The 16,395-nt window shown below is 47.6% G+C and overlaps 1 protein-coding gene across 2 annotated transcripts in view; it reads left to right on the top strand.

The window, feature by feature from the left end:
* Positions 1-16,395, top strand: part of Dpysl2 (dihydropyrimidinase like 2) — a 105,096-nt gene that overhangs the window by 58,529 nt on the left and 30,172 nt on the right. For both annotated transcript variants that reach the window (XM_021181296.2, XM_021181298.2), the window contains exon 4: positions 14,843-15,007. In XM_021181296.2, coding sequence (XP_021036955.1) covers positions 14,843-15,007 — 165 coding nt within the window. The remainder of the gene's footprint in view (positions 1-14,842; positions 15,008-16,395) is intronic.

Here is a 16,395-nt window from a genome sequence, read left to right as displayed (position 1 = left end):
ACACACACACACACACACACACACACACACACACACAAATCTTAAAAGGAGCCAATCTGGACAGCGTCTGATAACGAACACTGTTGGATCCTGATAAGGGACCTCTGCTTAGCCTCCAGGGGACACCCACCAGCACCCCATCACACGTAAATAAAGTATGTGCTCACAATAATACAGGCTGCATGTGTGTGTGTGTCTGAAGGTCAGGTGGGAGATTAAAAAAAGATGGTAAGAGATGAGAATATTCCAAAAGGTCATGATAAAGAGAGACAGGAGATCACAACTGGGTAGATACTAAAACAAACTACAAAACGGTCATAGTTAAAATAGTATAGCACTGCCGGGCGGTGGTAGTGCACGCCTTTAATCCCAGCACGTGGGAGGCGGAGGCAGGCAGATTTCTGAGGCCAGTTTTTTCTACAGAGTGAGTTTGAGGACAGCCAGGGCTACACAGAGAAACCCTGTCTTGAAAAACCAAAAAAAAAAAAAAAAAAAAAAAAATAGTATAGCACTGTTACTGGATGTATGAAGTCAACCACAATGAACGAAGTGATTGGTTAAGGAACGCCTGTAACTTCCTCTCTAGGAAAAGGTAGTGTGGAGTCATTGCAGACTTCTGTGGAAAACTGCTACTCTGCTGGATGTCTTCACTGTGTCTCTATGGGAGACAGTCTGGTCTGTGTGGCCAGTTGGATGTTGCTTTTTCTTTTGGGTCATGGGCTTTGAACCCAAGACCTTGCACCTCTTAAGCATATTTACCAGTTAAGTACAAACCCAAACTCTCTTTACCCTCAATTTTACTTTACTAATTTAAATTTATTAAAAATTTAATTTTCAGAGGAAAAGTGGAAGGAGTTGGTGCTCTTTCTACCATGTGGCCCTGGGGACTGAATAGCCATTAGGCTTGGCAGCCACTTTCTTGACCTGCTGAGTCACCTTACCAGCCCTAATTAGGTCATTTTTATTTTATTTATTTGTTATTTGTTGCCTAGAATGGTCTTAAAACTCATAGGCTCAAGAGAGCTTCTGCCTCACCTTCTGAATTCTAGGACTATAGGCAAACAGCATTGTGTCTACTGGGTCCCCTCCCCCTTTATTTTAACGAAAGAACTTTTGTGATGAACAATTTATCTACTAAACTATTTTAGCACTGTATTTAAATTATATTTATGTGTATGGATGGGGGAGAAGAATGATCTTTTCTTCGGCTGGTTGGATAAATTGTGTGTATGGTTCCCCTCGTTTTTTTTCAGTTTTCAGGTGCTTTTGCGTTAGGAGCTGTGCTTCGGGTCTGGTTTCGCTGTTGTTTCTGAAAACCCGGAGAGCATATTGTGAGCCTGTGTTATTGTGAGCGCATACTTTATTTACGTGTGATGGGGTGCTGGTGGGTGTCCCCTGGAGGCTAAGCAGAGGCCCCTTATCAGGATCCAACAGTGTTCGTTATCAGACGCTGTCCAGATTGGCTCCTTCCTATTCAGTCTTTCTAACCAACTGGGGACAAAACACGCCCATTGAACCGTCATCCCCAGTGGAAAAGGGAGACACTGGCCAGTGCAGTGGCTGTGTCAGGCTCCAGTGAGGCTGTGATATGGTTTGTGCTGGACTTTTGAATTCAGTCCAGGTTCCTAGGAAGAAAACACCCCGCCCCTCCCCCACCCCCACCCTTTTGGCTTTAAATTGAGCCCAGTCAACAGATGACCTCACCGAGTCTTCCTTCCCTGCTGGACTTCGTTTGGAGGGGATGTAAGAGGCATTGTGCAATGTTGGAACAAACAGGGGAGGCCAGCCTTTTTTGTTTTTGTTTCTTAGTTTAGCTCCAAGCCCAGAAAACCGATCTATTCCTGACGGTACAGGGAGCCAGCCGTACAGCAGCTTTTGTGTGAGGGTGGGATGTACGGATCGGCTCCTGTATACTCTGTGGTTCGTATTTGAACTAAGTGCTTCTTTCTTTACGGTAACCATGCATTATCCGTAAACTATGTCCTCACATATAGGTGTGAGCACAGTACAGTTTGTTTCAATCCATATTTTCACAGACGAGTCACTGTCATCAGGCTGTAGTGTTTCTGTGTGGACGTCCAGGGACATGTACACATGACCCTTCTCCTTGACTGGCACATTGTTCTTTCCTGTTATTGTCTGTGGCCTTTGGGTTTCTGGGAGTATCCTGACCCAGCTTTGCATAAGTAAATGTGTGTGTTCCCGTTAGTCTCTGCTAAGGGGAAGTCTAAAACCTCAAGTCTAGCCTTGGACTGTCTTCTTGGATAAGGACCCTTTACAATGGAAACTGAGGTAATCTCATTCTTTGTACATAGAAGCCTTATAGCATATGGCTGGCTTTCCTTCCTTCCTTCCTTCGTTCGTTCGTTCATTCGTTTGTTCCTTCCTTCCTTCCTCCCTCCCTTCCTCCTCCCTCCCTCCCTCCCTTCCTTCCTTTCCTCCTTTTTTCCTTCCCTCTCTCCCTTCTTCCTTCCTTTCTTCCTTCCTCCCTTAACTCCCTCCTTTCTTCCTCCCCTCCCTCCATTCTTCCTTCTTCCTTTCTTCTTCCTTCCTTTCTTTCTTTCTTTCTTTCTTTCTTTCTTTCTTTCTTTCTTCTTTCTTTCTTTCTTTCTTCCTTTCTCTCTCCCTCCCTCCCTCCCTCCCTCCCTCCCTCCCCCTCTCTTTCTTTCTTCTTTCTTAATTTCTTGCTTTCATTATCTCTCTCTCTCTCTCTGTCTCTCTCTCCTTTCTTTCCTTCCTTCTTCTTTCTCCTATGATGTTCCATCCTGTCCCATAATCTCTTATTTCTGGCAAGCCAGCACCAACTCTGTGGTTCTGTAGTCCAGGGCAACTGAAAACTGAGACAAACAGAGGAAGTGTCATGAATGACATATTTCTCCAGCCACCTCATCTGGCCAGCCCAGGCAGTGGCCCACCCCGTGTCACCATGCTCAGTGTTGTTGGTGTTCACAGCTCAATCTGACCAGGGAGGGTGGACCTAGCCTCATGAGGAAAATCTTGAGGCTGTCCTCGGTCCACAGAACTTCCATATACATGCATATACATTCACTCATGGGCACGTGAGAGCGCGCGCGCGCGCACACACACACACACACACACACACACACACACACCCTGTGTGCACATATACACATGGGAAAGACCCAGGCATCCAGCCAGCCCAGGCTTCCTGTGTCCCTAGGGAGTTTGAAAGTAAGCTTTGCTCCAACACTGTCAACCTGCTGTGGATGGGGCTGATGTTCAGGGAGACCTCTAGGAAGCTCTGGGATCAGGTTGCTTTGGTTTTTATTGGGATGACAGAGAGCCCTGCTAATGAGGCCAGTTTGTTATCTGCCCTGATTGGCAGCTTTCCCCACATCTGAGTCCTCTTAACATTGGGAAGTGAGTTTACCTGATCCTAACACTTTTCATATAGGGGTGTGTTTTGTTTTGTTTTGTTTTGTTTTGTTTTGTTTTGTTTTGTTTTGTATCCTGGCATCCCTGAGTGAGTAGGTATGTGTGGTGGCGGGCAGTGCAGGGAATTTCCGCAGGAAGTGAGAAGTCTCCTTTCCTGACATCCCTCAGAGGATCTTTCTGACTTACCCACTTGCCCCATAAATAGGACAGCCTTGTCTAGTTCCTTGGGTTTGTGTCTGTTTCTGCAGAAGCCTGTTCCTCTGAGGGCATGATTCAGAGTTCCAAGCCTTTCTTGTGGTGCTGTGGCCTTGGCCTTCCCGAGGCACAGCCTTTATCCAGTTCCTCCCCACACCCTGTTCTTCCTCTGAAACTCCCTGCTTGAGGCCACCCTCATTCCCATCCCTTCCCCTGCTGATGGGGTGTGTGTGCCTGGTCTCCCCAAGAGGAGCTTTACGCTTTAGAGACCACACCACTGGTTGGGAATCACACGAAACAGCTTCCTGTTCTCCCGTGTTAACTGCTATTTCACAACAGCCCTGTGTGCAGTGATTAGAATAATGTCTATTTTACAGATAAGACTGAGGTCCAGAGAGGGTCAAGGACCTTGAGGTTCTACAACCAGTGAGAGAATTGGTACTGGGCTGCAATCCCAGGCAATGTGGTTTCAGTTTCCCACATAGATGCTCTTGCTGTGCCTCTTTTGCAGATGGGGAAGTTGAGGCACTGAGGAGTTAAATAACTTGCTCAGCTTTCTGGACCTCATCAAGGGTCGTGCCAGGATCCAAGGCCAGACCCGTGACTTGTCATTGTCCCTGTTTCCTGCAAGCTCAGAGTGCACAGTTATAGCACTGGTCCCCAGACATTTGAATGAGCAACTATTTCCTTCCATCTTTTCAGATGAGTGAACCCCTGTGGTCTGAGGATGTGAGAGCTGGTGAGTTTGAGGGCTTGCAGTGTCTCTGAGAGCAGGGTGCTGGCAGGGCTGGGCAGTCACTTCTCCAAAGCTAGAGGAATTCCAGGCTTGACACACCCTTTGGAGGCAGAGTGTGTTTCTCGCTCTGGTGAGGGGATGGGAGCTGCTGTCAATGTGGCTTTTGTTCAGAGTCCGATCCAGAGTGCTTGTCAAATGACAGGAAACAGGAACCTCACCCCTCCCTCAGCCAGTGACTTCAACATTTCTTAGAGAAACCCTACGCAGCCCGGAGCCTGCAGCATGGCAAGTGAATGGGTTTGGCTAGGGTATTTTGGTCACCCTTGACTCTCCTTGCTTTCTCCCGCAGGCCACGGTTGTGTCCTCCTGCTGCAGGCATGGTGTTTTCTATGAATTGTCCTTGCTGTGACATGAACATAGAGTAGAGAGGGGACACAGCTTCTCTCAGTGCTGGGACGAAGGGCCTGGGCTGCCCTACCCTGTGGCCTCCTTTGTGCACGCCTAATGTTAGCTGGGAAATTGGCCTTGATGCAGGCCCACAGCTGAAGGAGGGCTGAGCAAGAGTTAGAATTAAGACGGCAAAAGTGGCCACTGGTCCAGGCTTCTTGGCACAGGGATTCTGTTTGTACAACATGGTCTACAAGACCCTCCATGGGTCCCTCTGTCCTCCTAGATGGGTCTTGGAAAGTGGCCAGTTTTCTAGAACAAAGGCAGCTGTGAAGGGTGAAGGGGGTGTTGTGTTTGCCTCTTTAAGTAGCAAACATGTTAACTGAACACCAGAATTATCTGGAGTCACGTTTCTATGAGTTGCTGGGGGCAGAGTGAAGCCATTTTGATCATCTGGACTGAGCGCTTCAGTCTATCTGTTCATGCCATGCCAACTTCAGCATCCTCTCTAGGAAGGACCTCGAAGTAGTGGACCAGTTAGGAACATGAGTGTGTTCCTAAGAACATTATGCATCATTGGAGGGATGTGGGAAAAGCTGCAGGCTGTTTCTCAGGGACAAGGTGAAATTGATGGACACCCCCAAGGGCGTCTTTCATCAGAGGATGGACCAAGAAGATGGTAGCCCAACCTGCTCTTAAGATAAAGTGAAGCTCCACACAGGAAACAAGGAGCATGGCCTGTTTTGACCCCTCATTACATGCAGATATATGTATCTGCATGACAGATTATGACAAATAGTTATTAATAAGGTGGTAGGATTATGGGTAATCTTTTCTTCTATTATAGTGAAAAAGGAAAAAAAGAGATTTAGGGTTCAGACCTGAGTTAAGCTCCAAAGCTGTTCCATCTGGTTATTTATCTTTAAAAAGATATATATATAATCACACACATATATTTATCTAGTGTTTGGAGGTGTATGCATGCATGGTGAGGGAGTGCCACAGTGTGGAGGTTGGAGGATAACCTTCAGGAGCCTCTTTTTTTCTCTCTACCATGTGCTTCAGGTCATTAGGCTTGGGGGGGTGGAGCGGGCACTTCCACCCACTGAGACATCTTGACAGCCATGATTATGTAACTTTTAAAACTTGCCCAGAACCTGGATTCTTTGTCAGGAAAGTGGTAGGTGGTCCTAGCAAACTTTTGACATCCTGATCTTAGTTGCAAAATCTCTCCAGGTTGAGTCTACCCAGCCCGCTTATATGTCAGTTGGCTTCTTTGTCATGAGGTAACAGTCTTGTGTATGACATCTTAGTCTTTGAAGACCTTCTGTGGTTAATCTGGGCTTCTGCAGATCCATTGACAGGGCTCAGGGTTTTTGTTGTGTGTGTGTGTGTTTATGAAGTGGTCTCTCACTGAACCTGGAACTCACTGTTTTAACTGGACAAGCTGGTCAGCAAGTCGCAGAGACATGCCTGCTGCTTTACTGGGGTTTTGTTGTGTGCTTATGTTTTAATGGGTGCTGGGATATGGACTCCAGTCCTCATACTTGTGCAGTAAGCATGTTGTCCACTCTGCCCATTGATCCATCTCCCTAGCTATGTGGCTTGCCTTAGTAACAGTTCTGTTGCTGCAAAGAGACACCATGACCAAGGTGTCTTATAAAAAAAAGCATTCAATTGAAGGCTTGATTACAGTGTCAGTAAGCCAGTCATTTGTCATCATGGTGGGGGGCATGGGAGCAGGCAGACAGTCACTGGAGCAGTGCCTGAGAGCTTACAGCTGATCCACAACCATGAGGCAGTGAGAGAGGGGAGGGAGGGGAAGGGAGGAGCTCAAGTACTAACTGGGGATGGTGACTTTTGCAACCTTAAATCCCACCCCTGTGGTGACACACTTCCTCCAACAAGGCCACACCTCTGAATTCTTCCCAAACAGTTCCACCAACTGCAGACCAAACATTCAAATCTATGAGCCTATGGGGGGAGGGGCATTCTCATTCAAACTGCCACATGGCTCATGGTTTGATAAAACTTTCAGATACTGCCCAAACCATGTTCAACCTTTGTGAGTGAATGAGCTCAAGCCCCCAAGCCCTAGAAAGCCAGTTAAGCTGTTTGTCCTGGAGAGGGTCATTCTGGGCAGACAAGAGCATGGGAAGGGGCAACCACTCTGCAGCACAGAAGATGTTTGTCGCTGGAGGCTGGAGGAAGGCAAGTGGCTTCACGTTCCCAGTTTGCGTGGATTCCCCTTCAGTTGTATGATGAACCCCCACGACCAAAGTAACTTATGGAAGGAAGAGTTTTATTTTGACTCACAGTTCAGAAACAGAGTCTATAATAGTTGGAGCAGGGGAAATGCATGGCAGCAGGCTGCTGGGGCAGGAGGCAGAGGGGGAGAGATCACATCCTCACCCACATGCAGGGAGCAGAGAGGGCATAGAAATGGGGTGCGGCTGAGAACTGTCAAAGTGATCCACATCCCTCAGCTAGGCCATACCTCCTAGTTCCAAACCTCCCCAAGCAGTGACACCTCCTGAGGACCAAGTGTACAAATACCTGGGCTTCTATAGAGCATTTCTCATTCAAATTACTATAGCAGATAGGCAATGGAGGCCTGCGTGTCTCCCAGCTGTGACTGGAGGGTCATATACCCACCTTGCATGCCTACATTGAGTATCAATCAAAGGAAGGTCCAAGACATCACTTTGTGAAATGCGTAGACAGGAGGATGCCCACGAATTGATAGGATTGCTTGAAATAAATACAAGCTGAGGTGTCACACTGCAACAGGTTCGTTGTCCCCTCCTCACTGTGGGTGACTGCTGGAGAGGACATTGGGCGTTTCTTAAATCAGGTGCTGTGAACGTGTATGCTCTTCTGGGATAGGAGCAAAGGCTGGAGATGCCTTTCTAAGGGCTCGAGCCATGGACATCACTGAGTTGGCAATGCTGACCGTTTTTCTCCCTTGCTCCCAACTTCCATCTCTAGTTGGTCTCCTAGAGTCATTTTCCTGCAGCTTGGAAGGAATGGGTCACTTCCTCCTACCAGGCACAACCCATGAGAAGGCATGGGTAGGTGGACTTCGGAGGTGGGCAGCTCCATGTATCTTGTGACAGGGAGCTTCCTTTGTGAGACGGAGACTATCACTGGTGTCTCCCATTTAAGGTGTTTATAGGGGGATGGGGTGGATTTTGCCTGGTACTGGAGCCATCCCTCAGGCTCCGTTGTCTGGCAAGTGCTAGGACCAAGACAGGCTCTGAGGGAGATTGAAGGCAGATGAAGGTTAGGGGAGAGGGGAAGAGGTGAGGAGACCCAGCTTGTGGCCCACTGTTGAGTTGTTCAGACTGCCTCCTGAGGACATATCAGAAGTGGGAATGGAAGCCAGAGAATTGTGCAGACTTGGATGTTGGGAGAAGGGTGTGAGTCATCTTTCTGTACCATTTTTTAAAACTGCATGTGAAGGCTTGTGGGGAGAGGGTCCAGTGGGTAAATGACTTGTCATGTCAGAGTGTGGGTTCCTAGCATCCATGTGAATGTTCGATAAGCATGGCGGCCCACCCTTAATTCCAGCACCTGGGAGGTGAAAAGCGAATCCCCACAGCTAGCTGGCTGGCTCTACTAGCCAAACTGGTGAGTTCTGGGTTCAGGTGGAATAGCCTGTCTCAGCATAGAGTGATTGAGCAAGACGTCTGATGGTAACCTCTGACCTCAACATGCAAATACACAAGGATGCACACTCACCAGTATACACACGTGAACACACACCACTACATAACAAACAAATGAAAACTGCACTTGAGCCTACAACAATTTTTTTTTTTAAAGAAAAGGTTAAAATTGTTGAGTCTTTGAGATACTGCAAATTCCAAAGGGATTTTTTATTCAGGGTTTTCAAGTTGCTGTGTATTTCTTTGGGTCTTTAAGATTTTGCTCACGTCCCAAGAGCATAAGTATGGGGTAGCAGAGCCACTGCAGGTCCTGAAGAGGAATAAAGTGCTGGCTCACGCTGCAGTGGCTGCCCTTGGAAGCAGCAGAGGAGACCCAGAAGACCACGCTGTGTACACTTCTGCTTTATGTGAACTGACAGCGATTAGATTAGTGGCTGCTTTGGGCTGATGAGCAGGAAGGGGTGGGGAGGGACTGCTAGCGTTCCTTTTGCTTTTTTTCTTAATGGGGAGGTGTTTTAAAATTAGATGTGACGATGCTTGTACAGAAACATGGATATCCTAAAAATATTGAGTTGTGCCCTTAACTGGGTGAGTTTTGTGTTATATCTCAGTTAGGCTCCCCAAAAGAAGTAGGATCCTTTGGAGGTTTTTATAGAAATACTCCAGGCAATACTACAGGTCCAGCACCGTTTATCTGAAGTGCTTGGGACCAGAAGGGTTTCAAATTTCAGAGTGAGGTATTTGGACATATATAATGAGTTATCTTGAAGATGGGGTCCAGGACCCGGTCTAAACATGAAATTCCTATGTAATCTTTCTTATTGACTTTATATACTGTTCATGGGCATTTTTTTGTGTGTCACAGTCTCATGTATCCTGTATCCCAGGCTGGCTTCCAACTTGCTTTGATCCATCAGCTTCCTTTACCTCCTACATGCTGGGTTTACAGACCTAGTTTTTTGAGTACGGGGGCATAGGCATGTTAAGAAAGCCTTCTACCAACGAAGCTCCTTCCCTGGCCCCTGAAAGCAATTCTGTACAATCCGTTAACATGCCTGCAATATGAGGTCAGCGTGGAACTTTCCATACGTGTCAAGATATTTCAGATTCTGGAGCAGTTTGGGTTTAGGCCTTTCAGAATTAAGAACTGACAACTTGTAGTCAGTCATTCTCTGGGAAGCCCGGGATTTTCATTGAAAGCGTGTGTCCAGATTCAGCCGATGGTTCCAGGGCACGCTCTGGGCATCTATGGACTCTGTGGCAATGCTCTAAGGAGGGCAGAAAAGGCAGCGTATGCAAGGCATTTCACAGATACTTTCCCCATGCCCCATATGTACCCTCAGCTCTGCGTGGAGGGGAGCCTTGTGCCTGTTTAGTAGATGAATCCAGGAACCCCCCCAAAAAACAACAGCAAGGAAGGCCACCGGAGGAAGCAGGCCCATGTCTTGGGGTGCTTTGACTCTAATGTTCACCTTCTTGCTGTTGCTGGCTGCTTGGTGGGTGGCTATTCCTTTCTCACAGGGCCCGCTAGCCCAGGAAGGTCATCGTACAGATGATCTGTGAGTGATGTTTTCCGGATTGCATCCTCAGTAAGGACCCTCGGTCCCTCCGGAAATGATCCTGACCTTCTGCCCTGTTTCTGAGGAACAGCTCTTCCCTGGAGACCTTCCATGGAAGGAGAACGGTGGGAAAGCTCCCGAAGGCCTTTCAGGGACACATTTGCAAGTGTCACTAGCTTAGAGGACACATGTTTGTCTCTCAGAAGTGCTGGGCTCCCTAATCAGATACCAACTTCGGTTGTGCCTATAGAGGGCCTAGCCTTGTAGCCCCGGGAGCCTGGTCGTGTTTTGAAGGTGGCATTACCATTGTGTGGTGAACAGGCCCCTCAAAGGCCTGAGTGGGTGGGAGTGGAAGGAGAGGCAAATGGAAAAACAGTCTACACTCAGCCAGATTTAGAATGGCTGCTTATCAGAAACTCCCTTCCCCAGGTCACTGCCTGGACCCGTGATTCCAGAATGGGGGCAAGGAAAGGGTGAGGCCACAGATGGGTGTGTACACCCAAGGAGCTTCTCGTGTTCCTTGAGGATGGAGAAGCATGGCGTCACATTGTCTGAGTCCCTTTGTGGGTCCTGTTACTGGTCTGAAGGTATCCCTGGCCACTGTCCCTACTGCCTTGTGGAGTGGAGGCTGAGCCACAGCCCGATCCTTGCTTGAGCTGCCCTGAGGGGCAAGCATCCTACACAGAGCACCCTACCCAGGAATCTCAGCTTCCTTAGGTAGAGAGATATCAGACAGATCTCGTGGAAAGAAGCATGCAGTTGAAAGAAACGTTTTTTTTCTCATAAAAATGAGAGGCCCGACCATGTAGTTCAATCGTTCATAGAGGTCTTGCCTACGACACACTCGGTCTGACGTCCAGCACTGGGGGAGTGAGAGGGGGGGAGAGGAATATGAGGAATATGCATGTGTTTAATGCTCAGGAACTTCTATCACCAAATCTTAAAACATAGGGTCTTAAAGGGTGTTCTGGGGTTGGAGAGATGGCTCAGTGGTTAGCAAGCACTTGCTGCTCTTCTAGAGAACCTAGGTTTGGCTCTCAGCCCCCACAGGTTGACTCACAGCCGCCTGTCATTCTAGTTCTGGGGGTCCTGTGCTCTCTTCTGGCCTCTGTGGGCACTAGGTACACAGGTGGTGCACAGACTTCCATGGAAGGTAAAACACCACACACACAAACTGAAAATAAGTCTTCAAGAAGAAGAGTACCTCAAAGCAGCTCTGTTTCCTGCTGACAGGATAAATGGGGCAAAAGGGAACCAGTCTAGGGGAAGGGCTTAGACTTTATTCTCTGAGCTGGGCCAATCAAGACATTCAGTGTGTAGGTATAAATTATTTTATCCAATCCAATATTAAGATATTTACAATAATCCTCATCCTCCCTGGGATGAACATTATTATTCCCAGACTGAGCATTGCTGCGTTCAGTGTCCTTTTGAGAGAAGATGCGGCTTGTTGGTCCCTAAGGAAGGAGAGCTCCTTGATGTCAAACTTCCTGGGTGTGGCCCTGAACTGAAGTCTAGCTGATGCACAAGGCTTTCAAAATGTTATCTACAGAGGCATGCACACATACAAGCAAACATGCATGCATGCATATGATACTAACAAAGCATCTATGCAGGTCTGCACATGTGTACATATGATGCATTTATATATGTATGTCTTCACATATATGAACATGTAACATACAGCCTTGTTCTTGATTTCATTCTATGGGCCACCATTCTTTTTCCCTTCCCCCTAGTCATCCATTCCTCTTGTTTCTGTGTGATGGGGTCTTCTTATATTGGAAGGTTTCATTGTTGTCCACTTGGTATTTTTTTAGGCAGGGTGTCACTGTGTGTTTCTGGTTGACTTACGCACTCTGTAGCCCAGGCTGGCCTCAAACTTGCCAAGCTCCTCCTATCTTCAACACCTGCATGCTGAGAATGCAGATGTGTCAGCCAGGACTGGCTTGGGTATCTTTTTAAAGCCACCTTTAAGCTTTTGGGAAAGAGACTATAAACAAGGAAATAGAATAAAATACAATAGAAAAAAGTTATAGAGAAAATGTACCAGATTGAGTTGGTTGGTTTAGGGGAGACTGGTGGGGGTAATTGAGTAGATGTGCTAGTAACTTAAAATTATTTCTATTTTAGAAAAGCCGGCTTTGAAGAAGGCAGTTTTCCTTTGTGCTCCATGCGGTCTGATGGGAGAAACATTCCTTGTCCAGCAGGGTGGGGCATGAGGGTCTCTAGGCTTCATAGCAGCCTTCTGGGTTGCATGGGAAAGCTGACCCTGTTACCAGGAGAGCATAGTTGACTCATCAGATCCAAAGATTCTGCATCTGTGGATTTAGTTAATTCTGGGTTCAGCCAAACCACAAATTAAAAAAAAGTTTGGAAAACATTTCTGGAAAGTTTCAAAATGCAAAAATTGAAATTTGCCTTAATGTTAGTATTAATAACAGGTCAACTCAGGTGGAGCGCTATGTGTCACTGCACCAGGTACTGCAAGCAAACAAGATAGCGAGGGTACAAGGCACAGGGAGAGGGTCTGGAGTGGAGCCCAGGTGTAGCATGCTGGGGTCCTGGGGTCAATTCTCAGCCTCCTTACAAAAGTACACGGATCTCGTGGGATGCACACTCTATGCCAAAATTTATGCAAGGAACTTGGGTATTTACAGATTTTGGTGTCTTAGGGTTATCAGAGAATGCTGCTCACCGATACTGAGGGTGTACCTGAACCCCATTTACATTTTCAGCAAAATGAAAGGTGAGGTTTGGGTGCCAAGGAGTGGGCATGCCTTGAGCTGCTTCTGTATCTGAACACTGTACCTGCTCTGAGGAGCTCACAACTGTACTGTGTGTGTGTGTGTGTGTGTGTGTGTGTGTGTGTGTGTGTGTGTGTGTGTGTGTGTTGTGCTCAGAAGCCTTTGCAGATGATAGTGAGACCCAAGATGGTGAGCGTTCATGAGCTTGGTGGGGAGGTGGTGCCAGGTGAAGAGCCAAGGGCGTGGATTTGAGTGAGGGGCACTGCCTGAGCTCGGAGCGAGGGGTGGTCAGGAACAGGGTGAGTCAGAGGAGTAAGACCGAGCTGGGGGCAGAGAATACGGAGGACACTGGAGACATCTGCAGGGGGTCGCAGCCAGCTGTGCTCAGGGGAGATGTTTGAGTTGTCCTTCCTGGCAGACGTGCATGAGGGCTGCAGCTGCAGCTCAAGGGTCTTACAAGGTCTCTGTGGGTGAGGCCGGCTGTAGCCACAGACAGTCTAAGTGCTCGCTGCTAACAAGTGATGTTTTTGTTGTTGTCGGGGAGTGGGGTGGAATAGGGAACACAGTTGAGGGAGGAAAATTGGAATTGTCTTGACAGAGTTTCTAGGGAAGCCTTTTGCTAAAGCCGTTATCAGCTGACACCATGTTCTAGATACTAGGTAGCTGTGGATCCCTTTCATTGCATAGACAGGTCTTTATGCCTGTGCCTGGGAAGACCCCAGTGAGTGAGTGGTGCAAAAAGAGTTCTCTCAAAAGAACTTAGAAGCATGTTAAAAAATATATTTATTTTAATTGCCATCTAGTAATGACGTGGGCTTACAGGGTGCAGTGTGACATTCAATACATGTACATAATTTATAATGATTAGGCAAGGGTAGCTGCTGTGCCTCGTGACTGTATCTCTGATTTGTATGAAGCCAAGTTAAGCCAATCACAACTTAGTTGCATCTGCAAGTTTTGATCCTGAGTGTAGGAAATTAATATTTCATATGGAGGAATAGCTTCTGGCTTTAGGTGCCCAGAGACCTGAGCTCTTTTTCCTTATTGCTGCATGAGTTTTATTGAACCTTGGACAACTAATTTTAGTGCTTTTGTGTGTGTGTGTGTGTGTGTGTGTGTGTGTGTGTGCATGTATACAGAAGATAGGTGACAATAGTTCCACAAAACCTCATGTCCTCAAGGAAGCTGGGCAAGAATCCTCCAGGGAACCTATGAGAGATAATAACATGTGCCAAGGCCTGGGGTAGAGGAACTATCCTGATGTAACAACTGAAAGATAGCTTGCAGATAGAGTACGTGGCAGAGATTGGGTCATGCTGTGGAGGTCAGCCAGGATCTCACAGAGCTTGTTGGGGACTTTAATCAGCGTCTACAACGTGGGAGGAAGGCCCTGGATGATTTAGATTAAGGAGCAATGTCAGGTTGATAGACTTCCTGACTATGTGTGATCTTCATAACAGAGTCAGTAGGAAATACAATCCCCTTTAAACGCAGCACTGAGACTTAGGGCGGCAGGATAATGTACCCAAGGACACCTGCGGGTGACCACTGGAGCCCCGGGAACAAACTGTGTAGCCTGAGTTCATGGTCATTGGTCCAAAGTATCAGCCTACTGTAGTAATAATATTACAGCAAGCTCAGCTTCAAAATGCTTTGAACCCTTAAGATGAAAGATTGTCCTTCAATTATGGAGTGGAATTACACGGGAGAAACCTGAGTGGCCAGGAGTGAGTGGTTCTGCTGGGTGTTTTAGAAAGGCCTATCGTGCATGGCTCCACTCCAGCCTCGCTGAGGCCCAGCTATCTACTGGGGCGTCTCACAGCAGCTAGCAGCACAAAGAAGGGTTTGGCTCCTCTTGCTGGCCCCCTGACACTGCTGTTGTCCATAAGGACTCATTGTCCTTGGAATGTGCCCCGGGTCTCACTCAGATAAATCGGATCTGAGTCTTTCATGCGTGGTTTCACTTGCTGGCTAGTCCAGTGCCAAGTTTCTCCCTGTTGGGTGCTCAGTTGGCTTAAGTGCATTCCTAGACATTGTTGGAGAGATCCCTGTCTCCAGTGGGGACCCAGGGGGCTCAGTTCAGGGTTCAAGTGGGTAAGCACCTGCTCTTGAGTTTCTTACGATGATGGATGGCATATGTCTGTTTCTTCCTAGTTGACCATGTTGTTCCTGAGCCCGGGACAAGCCTATTGGCTGCCTTTGATCAGTGGAGGGAGTGGGCTGACAGCAAGTCCTGCTGTGACTATTCGCTGCATGTGGACATCACTGAGTGGCACAAGGGCATCCAGGAGGAGATGGAAGCTCTGGTGAAGGACCACGGTAGGTCATGCTTTGTTCTAACCCAAAGCCTTCCTCGAGCAAGCATGTGGGTGGGCAGTTGGGACTACAGCTTATGCTGATTGTGGGGGCCCTACCCCAGCACGGGGAGCATAAGCCTTTATGGACAAGACAGCGTGGCTTTCCCCTGGGGTTCCTTCTTGGTTAACAGCTTCCTAGAGATCACTGGCTTGAGGGACTGGTACCAAGGATTAATTGGTCCTCCAAAGCCCAGTGAAGCAGTAGGAGCTGTCTTTGGAGTTTTGAGGCAAACAAATCACACAGATCTGGAAGAAGGAGGCTAGCTCAGTAGGTGATGAGTCTTCAAACCTGAGACAACATGAGGAGCCTTTTCTGCTTCAAAGAATCCCAGGAATTGCGGGGGAACGGTTCACAGGAAGGCCAGAGGGGTCCTCATTTACCTTGGGGTGCCCAAGGACTCCTATCCACAGGAGTCTTTGGGGTTGGGCTTAGGGAGTGGAGCTGAAGGACATGGTTTTCCTGAGCCCCCTTCAGATTAGCTATGGATTAGGTCCTAGGAGTCACTCATTGATCACAGGGTCTTGACTTGTGGGGAAGCTTTTGTGGGGAAAATCTCTTTTTGTTCTTAGAGGTTCAGAGTCTGAAATAGTGTATGCTGTGAATCAGACGGCAAATCTCTAGGCTGGGAACAGACAGGAGCAGCCTCCAGGGAGGTGCTACAAAACTCTAGAGTAGGAAGCCAGCTTGTCATAGACTAACTGTGACCTTGGGCAATTCATGTCAACTTTGAATTCTAATATTTTGAAAATCTCTCTTGTGAATATTGGATTAAGATGCCCTCCTAACCTGGAGGTCACCTTCCTAACACCCCTGACCCTGAAAATTCTGTTTGTTTTATTTTGAAACTCAAGGACCATTTTAATAGAGTTTAAAAGAAAAACCCCAAAGGCAGGTATGTTGCCTGGAGGAGGGAGGGAGAAAGACCAGAGAAAGAGAAGAGACCATGTTGTTTGAGTTAAGCTGGCATGAGGCCAGCCACATGACAGACAAGCAGCCACGAGACCAGGATGAGAGCTGGAGAAGCAGCAAAGGCCAGAGTGTTAGAGAAAGCACAGTTTGAAAGGGAAAGAAAGAGGAGGAGGAGGAGGAGGAGGAAGAGGGAAAAGAAGAAGAGGAAGAAGGAGGAGGAGGAGGGAGAAGAAGAAGGAGAAGGGGGAGAAGAAGGAGGAGGAGGAGGGAGAAGAAGAAAAAGGAGAAGGGGGAGAAGAAGAAGGAGGAGGAGGGGGAGAAGGAGGAAGAGGAAGAAGAAGAAGAAGAAGAAGAAGAAGAAGAAGAAGACCACCTGCTTCTCTGAGTAATTAAGAATATTGGTGGCGCACGCCTTTAATCCTAGCACTCGGGAGGCAGAG

The sequence above is a fragment of the Mus caroli genome, chromosome 14 (assembly GCF_900094665.2).
Source record: "Mus caroli chromosome 14, CAROLI_EIJ_v1.1, whole genome shotgun sequence".
NCBI classification, from domain to species: domain Eukaryota; kingdom Metazoa; phylum Chordata; class Mammalia; order Rodentia; family Muridae; genus Mus; species Mus caroli.
Note: the sequence above shows the minus strand (reverse complement) of the source record. Positions and strands in the feature narration are given on the sequence as shown.